Below are 16,738 nucleotides of genomic sequence, written 5' to 3'. Positions count from 1 at the left end.
CAAACATGTAATTAAAAGTTATTTTTCCCTCTTGTAATTTAGGTTGTGAGCATTTATGCCACATAACATGATTAAAATTATAAATGCTTTCAAAAAAAAATTAAATGAGGGATTAGGGCCATTGGTGTCATTTAAGTGTTACAGGTCAAATTGTGTCTTCTGTAACAGGAGAGTCTCTAAATGGATATATTATAGAGAGTATGAATATTAAGAGAGAAAATTTGTGTACCTCAGAGATGACAGGGTTAGGGAAGACTGTCAAGGAGGGGCAAGAACAGAACACCTACATGAGGGAGGGTAAGCAAAAAGGCAAAAGTGATTCCAGCACAGGCAGTGTGCTTACCAAGAGGGGCACAATCCTGCAGCATCTGGATATAGCAGGCAGAGTCTGTTCCTCATAACAGGGTCCATCAGCAGTCCTGAAAATGGCAAGCAAGAACTAAGGCTGAGGTCCCCAACCACAGAGTCCAGTCAGGAGCAGCAAGAGATGGGAACAGAAGGTAGGACTGGAAACAAGTTTGCAATGTGGGTCCAACAGGCTCATCTAGAATAGACACATACTTTCAACATTGTTCAGGCAGTGAGTATATTCTCAGGCCTGAGCTGGAGTGATGCTCAAGGGCACAAGAGCTCCTGGTAAAACCCTTCAAGGCCACAAGGCTATTAGTGCACTCAGGGATCTGACAGTGGGCCCCCCACTGGTTGTTGATTAGTGTTTGAACTGAAGCTTTTGATGTCCAAACTGCTTATTGTCTGTACTTGTTTGGAGCACTTTACAACACATCCACCCTCACTCCAAACACACACACCACCCTTATTGAAGGAAGTATTTTTTCATTTTGCTGAATGTGTTAGTCTTTGTTTTCTACATAATAAAAAGTTGAAGTTGCATTTAAATGGGTAAGATCTGTCCACACAATTACTATCCTCCTGAAAGGATTATACAATGCATCTGCAATGGAGACATTCAGGTAACAATATGGACTGTTTCTGTAGCAGAGATTTTCAGTCCGATTTCACTCTGAAATTGAAGTATACTTTTTTTTGGATTATCATGGGGAATGCTTTCTTACTGTAGTCTTTCTGCCTGAAGACCTTATGTGTTGTTAGATTTATTTGACTCCTTGTGTCAGTAGATGATTCCTGCAGGATGCATTCCAGGTTGATATATTGCAATTTGTTATTTTCTTTTGTTTTCTCCTAAGGATCTAATTAGTGTTCTTCCAGTTAATAAGTACTGCCTTGTACATGGTAGTTCTTCAAGTTGTCATGTGCCATTGTTGGAAAGTCAGGGTCTTATCTCTTCATTCACTCAAGTGTATATGTGCTAGACTGTGTAGCTTTAGGATATGTGATTTATTGAGATGACTAAACAATCTCTTTCTTATTTTTTTCCTCTCTTTGCTTTAAAACTACGTGCATTGGTATTGCAAAAATATTTTTTAAATCCATGGAGTCAGTTTGATGCTTCTCTTTCTGGAACGCTTTCTCTGTTCTTCTGCTCATAAAAATGTTTATGCTTACTGGTTAGATGAAAACTGACAAGAAACAAGTTGCCTTTTTCTTACCATAACTTTTTTTCACTATCTATCCTCTTAAACACTGAAATAAATAATATCTTTTTCCTTTTTTTTTTCTTTTAACAGAGCATGAAGGGAAAAAGTAAAAGTAGTCATGATCTACTGAAGGATGATCCACATCTGAGCTCAGTTCCTGCTGTCAAAAGGTTAACATGTGATTTCCAGTTTCCAGAACAGATTTACTTTCAAGTTGTTACACCCAGTTAACATCATGTGTACTCATTTGTCTGTTACTCTTTAAGAATTTAAGAATGCCAGTGCTGGATCTGAGAAAAAATTTCTCTAACCCACTGTCACTAACATTGGCCATCAGTGGATGCCCAACAAAGAATAAAAGCAGAGCAAGTGTAATGTTTATCTGAGCGGTTTCCCAGCCTCCATCAACTTTCATCTCAGGGGACTGTCAGAGTTTGATGTGGTTCATCTATTTAGTAATATTAAATAGAGCTCTTTTCAAAGTATGTGTTAAGTCCCTTGTAATATTATTTCTGTTCACACCATCCAGTCTGGTACAGGAAGAAGTATCTCCCCTTTTTGTTCTGAACCTGGCTGCTGCCAGCATCATTTGATAAATTCTCATTCTGGAAGAGACAGTGAGCAGTCCGTCCCTTTATACCTCTCTTTACCACAATACTTTCTTAGACCATCTCTTTTCTAGCCTAAACTTTTGAAAGTTTATTCAAATTTTCTTCATGCAGAAGTTGTTCTGTACCATGGTTATTCTTGTTGCTCTTCCCAACCCTCTAACCCTGCTTATGCTCAAAAGTATCTTTTTTTTTTTCAAATCTAAAAAACACATCAAAAATGAGGTGAATCATAAATCTATATGCTTGGATAAAGTTGGGTTTCTTCTCTATTTCTTTTTAATATTTGTTAAATTCTGATTCTAACCACAGTCAATATATTTTCATGAAATTTTGTCATCTTAACACTCAACTCCAAGAATTTGCTTATCATAAAATTGTGGAGTAGTTTACTTTGGAAGGGACTATTAAAATTTACTGCAACCAAACCCTATGCAATGGGCAGGGACATCTTCAACTAGATCAAATTGCTCTGAGCCCCATCCAACCTGGCCTCAAATGTTTCCAGGGATGGGACATCTACCACCTCTCTGGGCAGCCTGTTCCAGTGTCACCACCCTCATCGTAAAAAATATCTTCCTTATATCTAGACTGAATTTACCTTCTTTTCATTTAAAACCATTACCCCCTGTTGTATCACAACAGGCCTGCTAAAATGTCTGTCTCAGTTTTTCTTATAGAGCCCCTTTAAGTAGTGAAAGGCTACAGTAAGTAGTCGAGTCTTCTCCAGGCTGAATAACCCTGACTTTCTAAGCCTTTTCTCATTGAAGAGGTGGTCATCTTCATGGCCCTCGTCTGGAGTCCTTCCATCAGGTTTCTGTTTTTTTCTGGGCTGAGGATCCCAGAGCTGGATTCAGCAGTCCAGATGGGATCTCATGAGAGCAGAGCAGAGGGGGAGAATCCCCTCCCTTGGCCTTATGGCCATGCTGCTTTTGATGCAGCCCAAGATTCAGTTGGTTTTCTGGGCTTCAATCATGTATTGCCAACTTATGTCCAGCTTTTCATCCACCAGCACCCCAGGTCCTCCTTGCAGGGCTGCTCACAGTCCATTCATCCACCCGTCTGTATTGATACCAGCAGTTGCCTTGGCCCAGGTGCAGCACCTTATTAATGTAATTTATTACAACACATTCAGTGTTTCTTTGATGGCCTTGGTTACTTATTGATTGCCTAGAGCACACTTCAAAGCCTTGACTTTTGTGACTCATTTGATATTCCTTGCTTTTTCTCTAACATAACTTCTTCTTTAAATTGTGGGATAGAAAAAGTTTCAAGGCTTTTTATTATTAATTTGTGTTAATTAACAGTGGATATGTTAGCTTTAGTATATTCAAATAGATTTCTTTTTTAATTCACTAAACTGTAGCTGTATAACAAATTAAAATTTTGTTGTTAAGCTAAATTATCAGTAGAATGCCTGTATACGGAAGACTTTCAAAAAAATAAACTATTTGGAATTAAATGGTTTTATTGTTTGATATATGAAATCAAAAACATCTTAAGTGACTTTTGGTGGTTTTTTTCTTTTAACTGTATACATTATTGTTTTGGATAGCTCAAGATATGGTTAGACTTTATCCATTGTATGAAAGTCCATGGTTTTAAACATTTCTAACTAGGAAAAATAGTGATAATCAAACAATAGAAGATTATATTAATTGATACTTTCAAGATGAATGTGATGATGACATAAATTACTAAGTTGACTAAAATTTCAGGTAGCTAACCAAACAAATTTTTTTATTTAGAAATGCGTTTTTTTAAACGGTATTTTAAATCTCCTCGAGAACTTCAAAGTAATTGCATTTTTTCTTTTTTTAGTGGAACAGCAAGTGAGGAAAAGGATTTGAGTGAGGTAAGAAACACTTTTTTTAAAAATAAGTCTGTGCTTTTTACTGTGTGCAAATTAGATTTTCTTGGGGGAACAAATGCTACTTTAGAGATTTTTGAGAACTAGCTCAAGTCAGATTTCCAGCAAAAGCTGGAGGCCCTTTCAGAGCTCTGAGGTTTGACCATTTTGAACATTCACAGCAGGATAGAGTTAGCACACTACCTACTGTATTTTATAGAAACTGCTTATTCTGAGTTTTTTTGACTCTTCTCCGTTGTAATTCCTTCTGTGCAGGAGCATTTAAGTGTTAGAAGGTTTTCGAGAATGCTGTTTAATTAATAATTCCTCGGATGTTCAAATAGCCCTTTGTTGAGTGAACTGGATTCAGGGAGTATAGAACGTGGATGTGTTAGGCTGAAGAATAAAAATTTAAATAAATATACCTAATTAATCTGAAGTAGGAAATAGGAAGACTTTTTTTTTCCTGAATAGGTGTTCTCCTTAGATTTCATGTAATTGAAAGATTTTAGTTAGGATCTAGCATTTCAGGCAGTTACTGGAGTCTTGTGAAGTGGTACTAGTATTTTATCATCTCTCTTAGAGTTATTTCAATTAACATGTCACAGGATCACTTTCACATTTACACGGCTGCGACATGTTGGTAGTTTTATAGCCAATCATACGGTCACATAATTCTTCCAGGTCTCCCTGCATCCCCCAAATAACAAGTCCCTAGTGTATAAGAGAAACTTATTAATATTCCCTAAGCACCTGGCCTTGCTGTTCATGCTATTAAATATCATCCTGTTTCTCTTAATGCAGTCCTCAAAGTCATACATTTCATTCTCTGAGAGTCAGATCCTTTGTATTAACAACACCTTATAGCTATTTCTTAAGATGCTTTATGTACCCAAGTCTTTAATGAAAACATTGTTTGAAATGTGTTCACAAGATTGAAAATTTTTTCCCCAACATGTAATTCTCTTTTTTACACAATTTGTTTTCCTCTCCCTATTTGTCAGTTAGTTGCTGAACAGTAAGGTTTGTGCAGTATTATGTACAAATAAAACTTGATATCCACACCCCAATTCAATAACCTTTTTAAACAGGAAAATCATATTTCGTACAATAGCCATTAGTCCTTCTGTCACGAAGTATCTCATTACATTTTAATTTCCATAGTAAAGAGAAGAATAGGGCAACTCCACCCAGATAATAACAGCAGCAAAAAGTAGTACAGCTTTCAGGCAAGCAGTTTTCCATTTCTGTATCACATGGGGAACACCCATCATCCAACAGAACAGCCTTTTTGAGGTGTCAAATAGTTCAGTCTGGGTGGAAATGTGTTAATTCTATTAGTTGATAATGAGACTTCTGAAAAACAAGAGTCTAAAAGAGAGAAGGTCAGATGGAGTTAATGAGACAGAAGAGGGACTGAAAGAGAAGACTAGGCAGGAGAAAAGAGTAGAGTTGCAGGAGGGAAGAGGTTGAGGAATGAGGTTATATCCTATTTTCTCATTGTTTTTCTAGAAGAAAACTGGTAAAATCCTGTGCAAAGTGAGGGTAATATTAGGTTTGGGAAGTAAGGGATTTAGCTCAGTGGGAAAAGTTGAACTATTTTGTCTCTCCCATTTTAAAATACCCCTCTCCTGTTACTCAGATTTCTGTAATTTTTACTAGCTTACTACTTAGCAGTTGCAGTCTGTTCAGAGATGGCTGATTTTATTCCAGAAGTTCTCCTATCCAACTGTTTCAGTGAAATACTCTTACCTAAGCCCTAGCCAAAATCTCCACCAGGAGTCTGTCTTTATCCTTGACTGTAAACACCTCGAACACAGTCCTGTCACTTTCTTTTCTGGATTCTGCCCCCTGCCATTGAGGTCTGTAGTCACCCATCTCCCTAACAATTTATCAAGTAAGCACATCCTTCAGAAAGTTTCATTATCTCCTTTGTCAAACAATACCTTTCTGGTAAATTAAGGGAAATGCTCATCCTGTTCCACTTTTCTCTTCGTCTATTTAAAAAGAGCAGACAAAACACCCACCACAACCTTTCAGTTATCTCACTGGAAAATAGTTAGCTCTTTTACTGTGCTAAATATTGAGAGATTTCTTTTTGTATTCCTGACGGGTCTTCTCTTGCCTAAATCTCAAATCTAAGTATGGTCGTCTGAAGATTCCTAAATAGTGACTTAAATACAGCTTCTGAAATCCAGCTCTTGATTTTTCTCTTCTGTTCCCAAAATTGTGCCCCTTGCTGCTTTTACTTTTCTACCCTCTCTCCCTCCATGTTTACGGACATGGTCTTCATGGTTCTCTTCCTTCTAGCTGTCCATCACACCCAGGACATACACATGGTCTTTAGAGTGTTCCTTTCCAAGAGCTTACATCCTGGCTGTCTCCTGGATACAGTCCTCAGGAACACCATTTTTAAGTATCCTTTCTCTGTGTGGTTAAAATTAATCTTGTAGTATCTTACACTTTTCTTTTGCTGATTAGCATCACACCAACGTAAAAGTAAAAAGATACGCCATGTAATCTTTGAGCTGGCATTCTTCCATTAAGGTTCATGCAGACCTCCTTCTTCAGAGAAGAAAGCTATCAAACTTAGATCCCTTGATCTGATCAGGCCACATTTTCATTCTGCAGTTATTTCTACCTCCAAATGTCTTTGAACAAGGTAGTTTATCTCCTTTTGCCCCCTGCTAGGACCTGTGTAGCAAGTTGGGATGATTGATTCCACACGTTTTCATAGCCTGTTTTGATCAGTTTAATATTTGTAAATTTCCTCACAGAGACTGATGGGCTAACCTCTTCCATCCCATCATGACTGTAGTATAGCCCTGTTGCAGGCAGTTCTTGAATTTTGTTTTTCTTTTAGTGGAAAATGAAAGTTTAGTGTATTGCCTTGTTCAAATTTTCAATTTGTGAACAGTGACCAGAGTAATATCACATTGCTATGATGTCATCTGTAGACCTGTAAGAGTTGATAGTCTACAATGGATTGGTTTAATTTTTTTAACCATACAAAAAAGATATAATTCATGTATGAAATACTATTGTATTTCATTTTTTTTGTTCCCTTTGAAGCAAATAAGGAGGTATTTGTTTGAAAAGTTTGATTTGAAATGAAGTGTTTTTCTTTGGAAGAGATTACATTTATAAGAAAAAAATTCCATATTCAACATTTTGTAGTAAAAAATCTAAAGGAGCTTTATCATTTTAAATCAATAAAGGAGGAAGAAGAACATGATGAAGATGCTGATAGTGTAGACAATGAAACTGCTAGTCATGAGAGATCTCAAATAAAGGAACGCATTGCCAAGAAGTTGAAAATTGATACAAGTGAAAATGCTAAAGAGCAACCTGAAGAGGAAGAAAATAAGCCAGAAAAGAAAACAACTAGTCGCAGGTAAGGGTTGTTTTATTTGTTTTGGTTTTTTTTCTTTACATTATTTACAGGTAAAGGTTTTCTTCTCAATTCCAGTTTTGCAGTTATAATGTTGATAGGGTGTTGCTTAAAAATACTGCCCTCTGCCCACCTCAAACTGTGGAAGTTGAGATTGCCTATTGCTTTCTCATTTCTTAGTTTTGTTTGGCAGTTTGAACCAAACAGGTTAAGTTACATTTTGTTACACTCAGCACTTATTGATACCTTCTATAGGAGTTTTATTTTTCCCTGTGAGTCAGAAGTGAAGAACATTTATATGTCTTTGTCATGCCTTACTTTGTCTTTCTACTCAGTTGTAAGATTGAGTTTTGTAGCTTTATCTCTGATAACACATAGTAGTTGTCCATCACTGAGACTTGCAGAAAACAAAGGCTTCCTAGCCATCCGGTGAAGTCTGGTTTAACAGAGTAATCATTCTTGCAGTGTACTGGCTTTTGCACACTGCAGTTGGTACATCAGTTTTTCTTTACAGACATAAAAGTGTTGGGTTCCTGTCTTGTAGTTTAGCTGTGCCAATCTTTGTGAATGTCCGTACTGATTAGCACTCAATTTTCAGTGAGTTAATTTGTTTTCTTGGAGCCTTGTGTCTTGACAGTCTTTCTTGCAGAGTGGGTTTGGGAATTTCTGCCAAGTGATGTTAATATTGCATAAAAACACTCATCACGTATGCAACTGATGAGTAGTGGCTCTGATGTCAAACTTACTAGGAATTATTATCCAGTATTTTCAATAAATATGGATTCCAGAAGTTACTGAAAAATTAAGACCTTGCAGTTATAAAGTTAAATGTATTACTTATTCAGTGAAAACTTCCTGGAGGAAACATCAGAAAGATGGTTTAGCTTTTGTGCTCTTAACTCTGCACAATAGCTCTAGAAACTAAAATGTTCATGGGATTTAAGTGGGAAATTGTGTCCTTTTCTACATCTTCCCCACTATTGATTTGCATCTAAGAGTCACGTCAGGTACAGTCAAGAAGCCTTTGTAATTTGAGCAAATCCAAATTGGTTCCACTTACTTTTTTCTCAGGCCTAGATGGTGTTACCTCTGAAGTTCCTCATAATTTTATGTTTGCTGAAGAGAGGACTCAGTACACTTAAAAGCAAGAGCTTTAAGTACACTTAAAGGCAAGAGCATTTGACATCAAAGACCCAGCACAATAACAAAAATAAAGATACAGTAAACAAACCCTGTAATTTAAATGGACATTAGTTTTTCCTGTCATATGATTTCCTTTTAGTTAGAGGCAAGGCAACCAACTTTCATACTTAGTCAGACTTTTTGTAGTCAGTAAGATCTGTATGGTCAGATCTGTAAACTGATGTTAATCCATTTCTTTTGGAACAGCACGTAAATCTGATCTTTTGTAGAGTCATGTAGTGATATGTACACCAGGATAAAACTCTAATTCATGAACATTGTTTTTTAGTTTTCATTGTTTCTTTCTCTCTACAAGAGCATGTGAGTCGCAGTACATGAAATACAGTGTCATGATTTTATGGCTATGTTAGATATAACTAGGTACTTTTACAAAGAACATATACAAGACATCTTGTAAAAACCTGTTGCCTTGTTTTCCTTTCCGATGTCTTTGAAGTTGTGCTGTTTGCTGCTTCGGGAATTGGTGGCTGTACTATCTTTGCTGTAGACAGTTGGTCCACAGGAAATATACTGATATATACTGATATTGATGAGTATGATGGATAACTTTGATCCCAAAATCTGTTTTCTAGTCCTGTGGTTGAGACTGATACATAATCCCACTGATAAGTTACATAAATATTTATCTAGTGTCAATTAAAATGGCTTTATATTAGTATGTTGGACAAGAATACATGGGGGGAGTTTTCTTTCTCAAATCTTGCAAACACTGGGCTGACAGTTTTCTGACTGCAGAAAGAAGTAGTTCCTAGTTTTCAATACTCTTGCCTTCAGTGATTGATTAGTCTTGCACCCTAATAATGTTTGTGATAATGCCCATAATATTCTCCAATACAGAATAAGTTTAAGCTTCTCAGATTGAGTGAACTGTTCTTGATCGTGGAGACTGAACAAATACAGATTAGTGTTAAATAGCTGTATCAGATAGTGGAGGCAAGGATTCAGAAATTTGAAAGGACTCCAAGAAGCTCTGTGAAAAAGAACCTTGAAGTATATGGCAGCAAAATGACATCCTAAGAATAGCAAAAGACTTCGGAATCTGTTTGTATTTACTACCTACCTGTCTGTACAACTACCTGCCCGCTAATCAGTTTAACTGTCTTGAGGGCTTTATAGGGGTGGCTGATGGAAATAAAATGGTCTAAGATGTAATAGCAAGTTTGTAGCATGAAGGGAACACAAAGCTAGAGGATACCCTTAGGAATGAGATAGTCAGTGCCCAAGCTTGCATGATGTTTTGTCCTATTTTCAGAGACATGTATAGTCAGTCTATAAGCTGCTGGCTCTGATTGTGGTTATTCTATTCTTTCAGGGTAACAGTAGTAGTATTATAGCCAAATGGGTTGTCTTAACTCAGAAGAGGCTTTTATGGGTTGTATTTTTAGCAGTTGGGAGTTTTAGCCTTGGGTGACACTGCTTAGTATCACAAGTAACATAGATTTCTAGACTTACTGTTTTCCAAATAATTGTCTGGCATCTTCTGGCGTGAAAATCAAAGCCATTATTGTTTATAATAAAGTGTTATTAAATTAGAGGTCTGATGAGATAAAGTAAGATAAGCAATATCAAGTTTCATTGTCTGAAATAGTGACTATTTTCTGATGTACTGGAGATGGTAGATAATATACTCATGGGTGTTCACCACCCACTGTAGTCAAAGTCTGTGCTGATCAGAGGCAGAGATGTGGGAGGTCCAAACATCAAACAAAAAGTTGGATTGACCATACATAGCTTGAGGGTAGTGTCTGCTAACATATCAGTGGGCCAAGAAACATCTGATACCTATCAAAATTGCTCATCTTATCAGATATTTAAATGTGCTAATAGAATAGTTGAACTAAGAATATTTTTTCAATGTACTGTCTTTAACGTGCATGATTTTTTTGCAAATCTGTATTCATTTGTATCAGTCCTGTTTCTTTCAATACAAATGCATGTGTGAAGTCTGAAGGTTGCACATCTGTTTCAGAGAAGCAATATGGAAATAATAGACACCATCTCAAATTCATGGTACTGAGATCCAATACCACTTCTAAATGCAATCATACTTGAAATGCTCAAATGATGAAGGTAATTTTAGTCATTTCAGTATGCATTTTAACCTTCTGTGTATGTTTTAAAAAATAATTGCTATACTTTAAAATTGTATATTAAATAAGAAACCTCAGGAAAAAGAGTTTCCCCCTAATTCTGGCAAGTTGTTAGAGAAATTCCACAGGTCTATTTTTGTTTTATACAGAGCTTAAACCTAGACTTCAAAATATAGAACAACTTTTTACCTGAAGGAATGTATAGAGACAGAAGTGTTTGCCATCAGTGCATGAGTAATCAACTTTATCAGCATTGCATTGAGCTTGTAAAATGGCAGTGGCTTAAGATGACCATCTGAAGGCTTCAGAGTAAATAGTCCTCTTCTAGTTTGGTAATTAAAAATATTTTTTTACAGTTCTTTATATCCTGTAGGTGGAGCTTGGGCGCTACACATTTCTCGTTACCAACTTTAAAAATTTTCAGTGCTTCTTGTTTGCAAGACATGCAGTGTGAAGTACAGTTGACTGTGCAGCATTTCACTATGAAGTCAACAATTTCAGTTGCATCCTTATAATGGAAGTGTTATTAAATAGCAATATGGAATAAGTGCATAGAATAGCTAAACTACTGAGGAAGAGAAGCTGTCTTCTTTTTGAGTAGTTAACACCACTTAAATTTAACTCTGTTTTTCCTGTTGTATATATTTCTCTTAATAATCCTATGATTTGTGGTTGAACTACTTAATCACATTCCTTTTTAAGGTGTTGTTCCTCAGACTTACTTTTTAGTTAAAAGACAAGGTGAAATAACTTGGACAAATAACTTGTATCCCCACAGTCCTTCTGTCATCTAGGCACAATAGTAATGCTAGGCAGGAATTCAAGTTCATGCTAAGTCCATTTCAGACCAGGCAGTAAAAATTGCCTGTGGTTAAGACACTATAACATTTTCTTAGCATCTGAATAAATACTGATACACTGAACATGCAAGTTTGCTCTCGTAGTACTGTAGTGTGGAAAAGCCAAAGGTGATTTTACATTATCACATAGAAGTCTTTTAGAAAAGACCTTTAAATCAAAACTTCTTTTTTCTTTGTATATCTGCAGTTGTTATGAAAAATTACTTGGATGTTTTGTATTCACAACTTGATAATGTTTGTTAGAATATGTTGTTTTAAATGCAATTACTATGCACCTGTTACCTTGTGCTCATAATGCAGGCATTACAGTGAAAAGTAATAAAAATAATTTATTCTACAGATAATTCTACAATGGAAGAATTCTTGGCATTCCTGTCATTGTTGAAAATCTGAAACTTTTGTTATTTATAAGTTGCATTTTTGTGCATCTATGGAATGCATTCAGGGGGCTGAGGCTGATGTCATACAAATCTGCTGACTATAACTTTTATTGCAAGGTGGCTGATGTCATTGCAACACTGCTGTATGTAATCTTTCAAACACTGTGGAAATCCTCTGACTGGAGGATGTTGCAGATTTTGCACCCATTTTCACAAAAGGCAGTGACCATAGGGAGGATTCAGTAAGCCTCACTTTGGCCCTAGAGCAAATCACAGGGTAGGTCCTCATGGAAGCTATTTCTGGGCAAGTGAAGGAGAAAATGACTGGAAATAGTCTAAATCTGTGCTACAGATTTAGCAAAGGCAAGATGAGAGGGGAGTGGATATCATCTGGTTTGAGCATGAGGCTACAGTAGATGAGTTTTTGAGGTTCCTTCCAACCTGAATTCTTCATGATTTGTGTTTTTTAAATTTTTTTATTTTATTCCCCCTTAGACTCTGCTGACGTCTGGAAAAAAGAAGTTCAGCAGCTCTTTAGTCATTTTGATTTTTTGTAATTAAGTTACGTGTACTGTATCTGGGTATTTTATTATGCTTCTACTTATTTAAACTTTATCCAGTATGTCATTTTGTATTCAGGAAGGTACTCTTTTTGTGAATGTCAGTTGATTGTAAGTATAGCAATGTGATGTCAATACCATGTATTTAGAGCTACTTATGTACTTTGGAATGTGAAGATTTGTCTGTTTCTGTATAGAATTATATTATTTCTTCACAATAATTACTATTTCAAATTCATTAACTGTACTTCTAATCCTTCTAGCTTTTTCTTAAACCAACTATAACTTACTGTCCAACAACAGAATTTGTCTCCTGAATTTTCAGTTTAGCATCAGAAAATATTCATTTTATGTTAATAAGATTGTCTTTTGAGTTCCTGAGTAGAAGCTCTCTTTGCAACTGACTTCAAACTTCACTGTACCTGTAGAACTGCTGCTGTTTTCATACAGCAAATTGAGGTGATCTGTTAATAGTATTTTAAGCCAAAGGAGACCATTAGATAAACTGTGTATCTCATGCCATAATTTACTGCCAGTTACCCCTGCACTGAACTCACTGTTTGGCTACACCTGAACAGGGAAGGCATTCAAACATAATTTGTAGATATCAAGAGAGTGTAGTTTGGTCAGTATTTAGCTAGGAAGTGCAGTCTATTCCAGTATTTAGATACATTGCTCCTAACAGTACCTCATCTAGTTTTACATTTTAATTTGTCTGCATTTAGATTGTAGCAAATTAATTTTTTTCCTGTGCCTTTTTCTGAAATTCACTGCAGTATGCTGTATTTTTTCTTACTTCAACTACTTAAATTCTAATTGAGTCCTTTTGATAAGCTGTACATGTTGAGTTCTTTCAGTCTTTACCTGGAAGACTTTTTTTCCAGTCCTCACATCACTTTATGGCTTGGGTTTTTTCCTTCTCTAATTTTTCAACATTCTTTAATGCACTTTAATCATTAATCTCTTATTAGCCTTAATAGTGCTGTGTACAGAGAGCAGCAACTCTTTTTTTTCTTGCTTCCACCTCCCTGTTCATTCATAGATTGACCACATCAGTCATTCTTGCTGGTATTCCACTGATACACTTATGTTGCTAGGTCTTTCCAGATTCTTTTCAATCATCACTCTCTGAGAACTAGTTTCTCATTTTGTACACTTATTCTGTTTTTTACTTCCTAGATTGTGGCTTTGGCTTTTGTTTTGTTTAGCAAGCCTAGATTGCCCAGTAGTTCTGATATGAGATTTTGCTACTCTGATAATTTGTGTAATTTGCTACTAATTTATTTAGTACTGAGTTCCCTGGAGTCAATAGATATATTTCTAGTCAGTGGTTAATGTGTCACTGACAACTGTTTTAAGCAGTAACTTTGTAACCCAATTCTTGAAGATGGTCTTTCCGCATGCTTTCTTGTAAAGACTTCCTTACCTATAAGTACTAGGATGCATGTTTTCTTGGTTTCACATAGTAGGAGGGTTTATTTAGGCTGATTCTCAAATTAGCCAGGTTAGTTACCAGACAAGAACTCATGCTGAATTCCACTAAGAAACTCCGTAATGTCACAATCAATACTCTGAAGCCTTTTGGGTTTTGACTAGTGATTTTTCTGTGGAAGGTTTTATTGGATTATTGTATTCTAACTTGCTTCAAGAAGTACCTTTTTGTGTGTAAGTAATACAGTACAAGATTTTTTTAGAAAAGGTGAATTTCATAAAATTTAATAAAATGGATATAAAATTCATTTAACTGTTGAGATGAGCACATGTAAACTAAATAGTTTTCATTTTTGAATGTGTAATGAAACTCAACTTTAGCTGCAGTTCATTATAATACAGACAAACTTATTACCCTTTTATCATTACCCCTTAACTTGAGATTCAAAAGTCTTTGCTGAAGTCCATAAAATACCCAGTTTTAGAATAAGGAAAAATATCTGTTAGATGCTAAAATGACAGAAGAAAAAAAAATCTGTCAAGTTTATATCACTAGATATACTGTACTACTGCAAAAGATTATTGCATGAGATTGCCTTGACAGTTGCAATTTCTCCTGCTCTTGTATTTTTACATTTTTTTCGTATGTTACTATACTGCCTATATTTTGAATTTAGTTTTCCTAGAAATTTTGGATTCTTACATGTGAGTGGTACAGCTGGAGGGAGGGGATGCCATACAGTGGGACCTTGACAGGTTTAAGAGGTGGACCTGTGTGAACCTCATAGAATCATAGAGTGTTATGGGTTGGCAGGGACCTTAAAGATCGTCTAGTCCCTGACCCCTGTGCCATGAGCAAGGATACCTCCCACTAGACCAACCTGCTCAAGGCCTTGAATGCTGCCAGGGTTGGGGCATCCACAACCTCCTTGGGCAACCTGTTCCAGTATCTCAGCCCCAGAAAAAAGGTAGACTTTGGATTATTATATGTGACAAAGGAATGAAATTATGCCATTATTTATGAATTGACTTTACATCATAGAATATCGAAAGCTGCTGCCCACTTGTGAAGATCGACACATTCTCCAGGATCAACACATTCTCTGTAGTTTTAAGTGTTTCTGTATACTGTCCTTGCCACACATATGTCAAAGTCAGCTTGAACTCAAGAGTTCAAGGGACATGCTTGAAGTGGTGGGCTACCTTTGAAGAATTTTGGAAATTATGTCAGAAATTAAGTAGACAAAATAATGGTCTAAGAATTAGTATCATATAGCACAATACCTAGTTGACATTGAAAATGCATTGTAATGGTTCTGATTTATGCATACCTCCAGTGGTTTGCGGATAAAACTCTCCTGAGTTCTAAATACATTTAAAACTGTGTTATCCAAGAGAATGTGTCTTGTATTTTATTGCCATGGCTGTGATATCCAGAAGTGTGTGAGCTAGAGCTACCTGAACATTTTTTATTTTTTTTGCCTCTAGTGTTGAGAAGAAACGCGGTCACAAATTGATGGGAATTCATTGTCTAGGTGGGAATGAAAGTAATCTGAAAAAGGAACTTATTTTGATGTATTATTTTAAATTTAAAATAATTAATTCTTTTAAAACACAATTTGGTTGATTGTGTGTCTAATAATTGTAGTAGCTCTTCTGCGTTTCTACCTCTCAAAACTATAAACATTTAACTTCCATATACTTGTAATTTACAAACTGAATTTTTTGTTTGTTTTTGTTTGGAAGTTTTTGAGGTTCTGTGAAGGTGTCTTTATACACTAGATTCCCAGAACAAGAATGTTAGATATTTGTAAGGTGCCTTGCTGGATCTGGACTATGGATGATGTTAAACTAGAAGATCTCACACACACAAATGCACTATAGAAGTAAGAGGAGAAATGAAGAGAATTAGTGCTATTTATTTCAAGAGTGTCTGAAAGAAGGGAGATGGTTTCAGAGTATTTTGGTTGGTATTGGTATCCTAATTTTATAATTCTGTCATACACAGAGTCACCCACAGACCATATATTGTCTTATAGTCATACCTACCTACACATCCAATGTTTATTTTGGTAGGCTTCCACATTAATTTATGTGTATTTTGTATGCTTTGAGTGACTCGTCTTAGCATACAAATTAAATAAGACTTGAAACCAAATTGCTGATTTATAAATTGCCATTTATCCACTGTCATATGGAAATTGCTCACTCCTCCAAATGTTCACATGACTCAATGATTCCAGTAAAATTCACATATAAGCCTGAGAACCAATGAAGTTCCATTGGACTGGAATTTTACAATTGTTGTATGGCATGAAGGATAAAGGGAAGGAAAGAATATTTTGACTAAAAAGATAGAAATAGTCCTTACCCTTGGGATTGAGTAACTTTTTTTTTCTATAAGGCTGTCTCAAGAGATTGTCATCTTGTGTTCCTGTCCACTTGGCCCCCTTTTCTAGCCAATTTTTACTCAACTAGAGTGTTACAGTTCTTTGTGGAGTTCCTTGTAAAATAGATTGCTTATACAGTAAATCAAATTAAAAAAAAAAGTCAGCTACAAAATCCGAGCCAGAAGTAAACTGTCATAGACAAGGGACTTTTAAGCAAGTTTTAGTGCTGAAGAAAGTGTGTGTGACCTTCTGTTCACAGTACTCTATAAAAGATATCAGTCTTATAGTGCAATGGGAACAGCCTCTTGATGGGACTAGAACATTGAGTGATACTTTTGCTTTAATCCTTTTATGTTTTATCAAGTCATTTGGTTATTAGAATTTTCTCATCTTCTCCACTTATATCATAGCACTAATGCT

General features: G+C 35.9%; 1 protein-coding gene across 2 annotated transcripts in view; it reads left to right on the top strand.

Moving 5' to 3' along the window:
* CWC27 (CWC27 spliceosome associated protein homolog) overlaps positions 1-16,738 on the top strand; it is a 101,319-nt gene that overhangs the window by 8,430 nt on the left and 76,151 nt on the right. For both annotated transcript variants that reach the window (XM_027671577.1, XM_027671578.1), the window contains exons 8-10: positions 1,647-1,726; positions 3,986-4,019; positions 7,232-7,407. In XM_027671577.1, the coding sequence (XP_027527378.1) occupies positions 1,647-1,726; positions 3,986-4,019; positions 7,232-7,407 (290 nt within the window). The remainder of the gene's footprint in view (positions 1-1,646; positions 1,727-3,985; positions 4,020-7,231; positions 7,408-16,738) is intronic.

Source organism: Neopelma chrysocephalum, unplaced genomic scaffold (genome assembly GCF_003984885.1).
Source record: "Neopelma chrysocephalum unplaced genomic scaffold, ASM398488v2 Primary Assembly neopelma1_97102, whole genome shotgun sequence".
NCBI classification, from domain to species: domain Eukaryota; kingdom Metazoa; phylum Chordata; class Aves; order Passeriformes; family Pipridae; genus Neopelma; species Neopelma chrysocephalum.
This window is presented reverse-complemented; position numbering and strand designations above follow the sequence as displayed.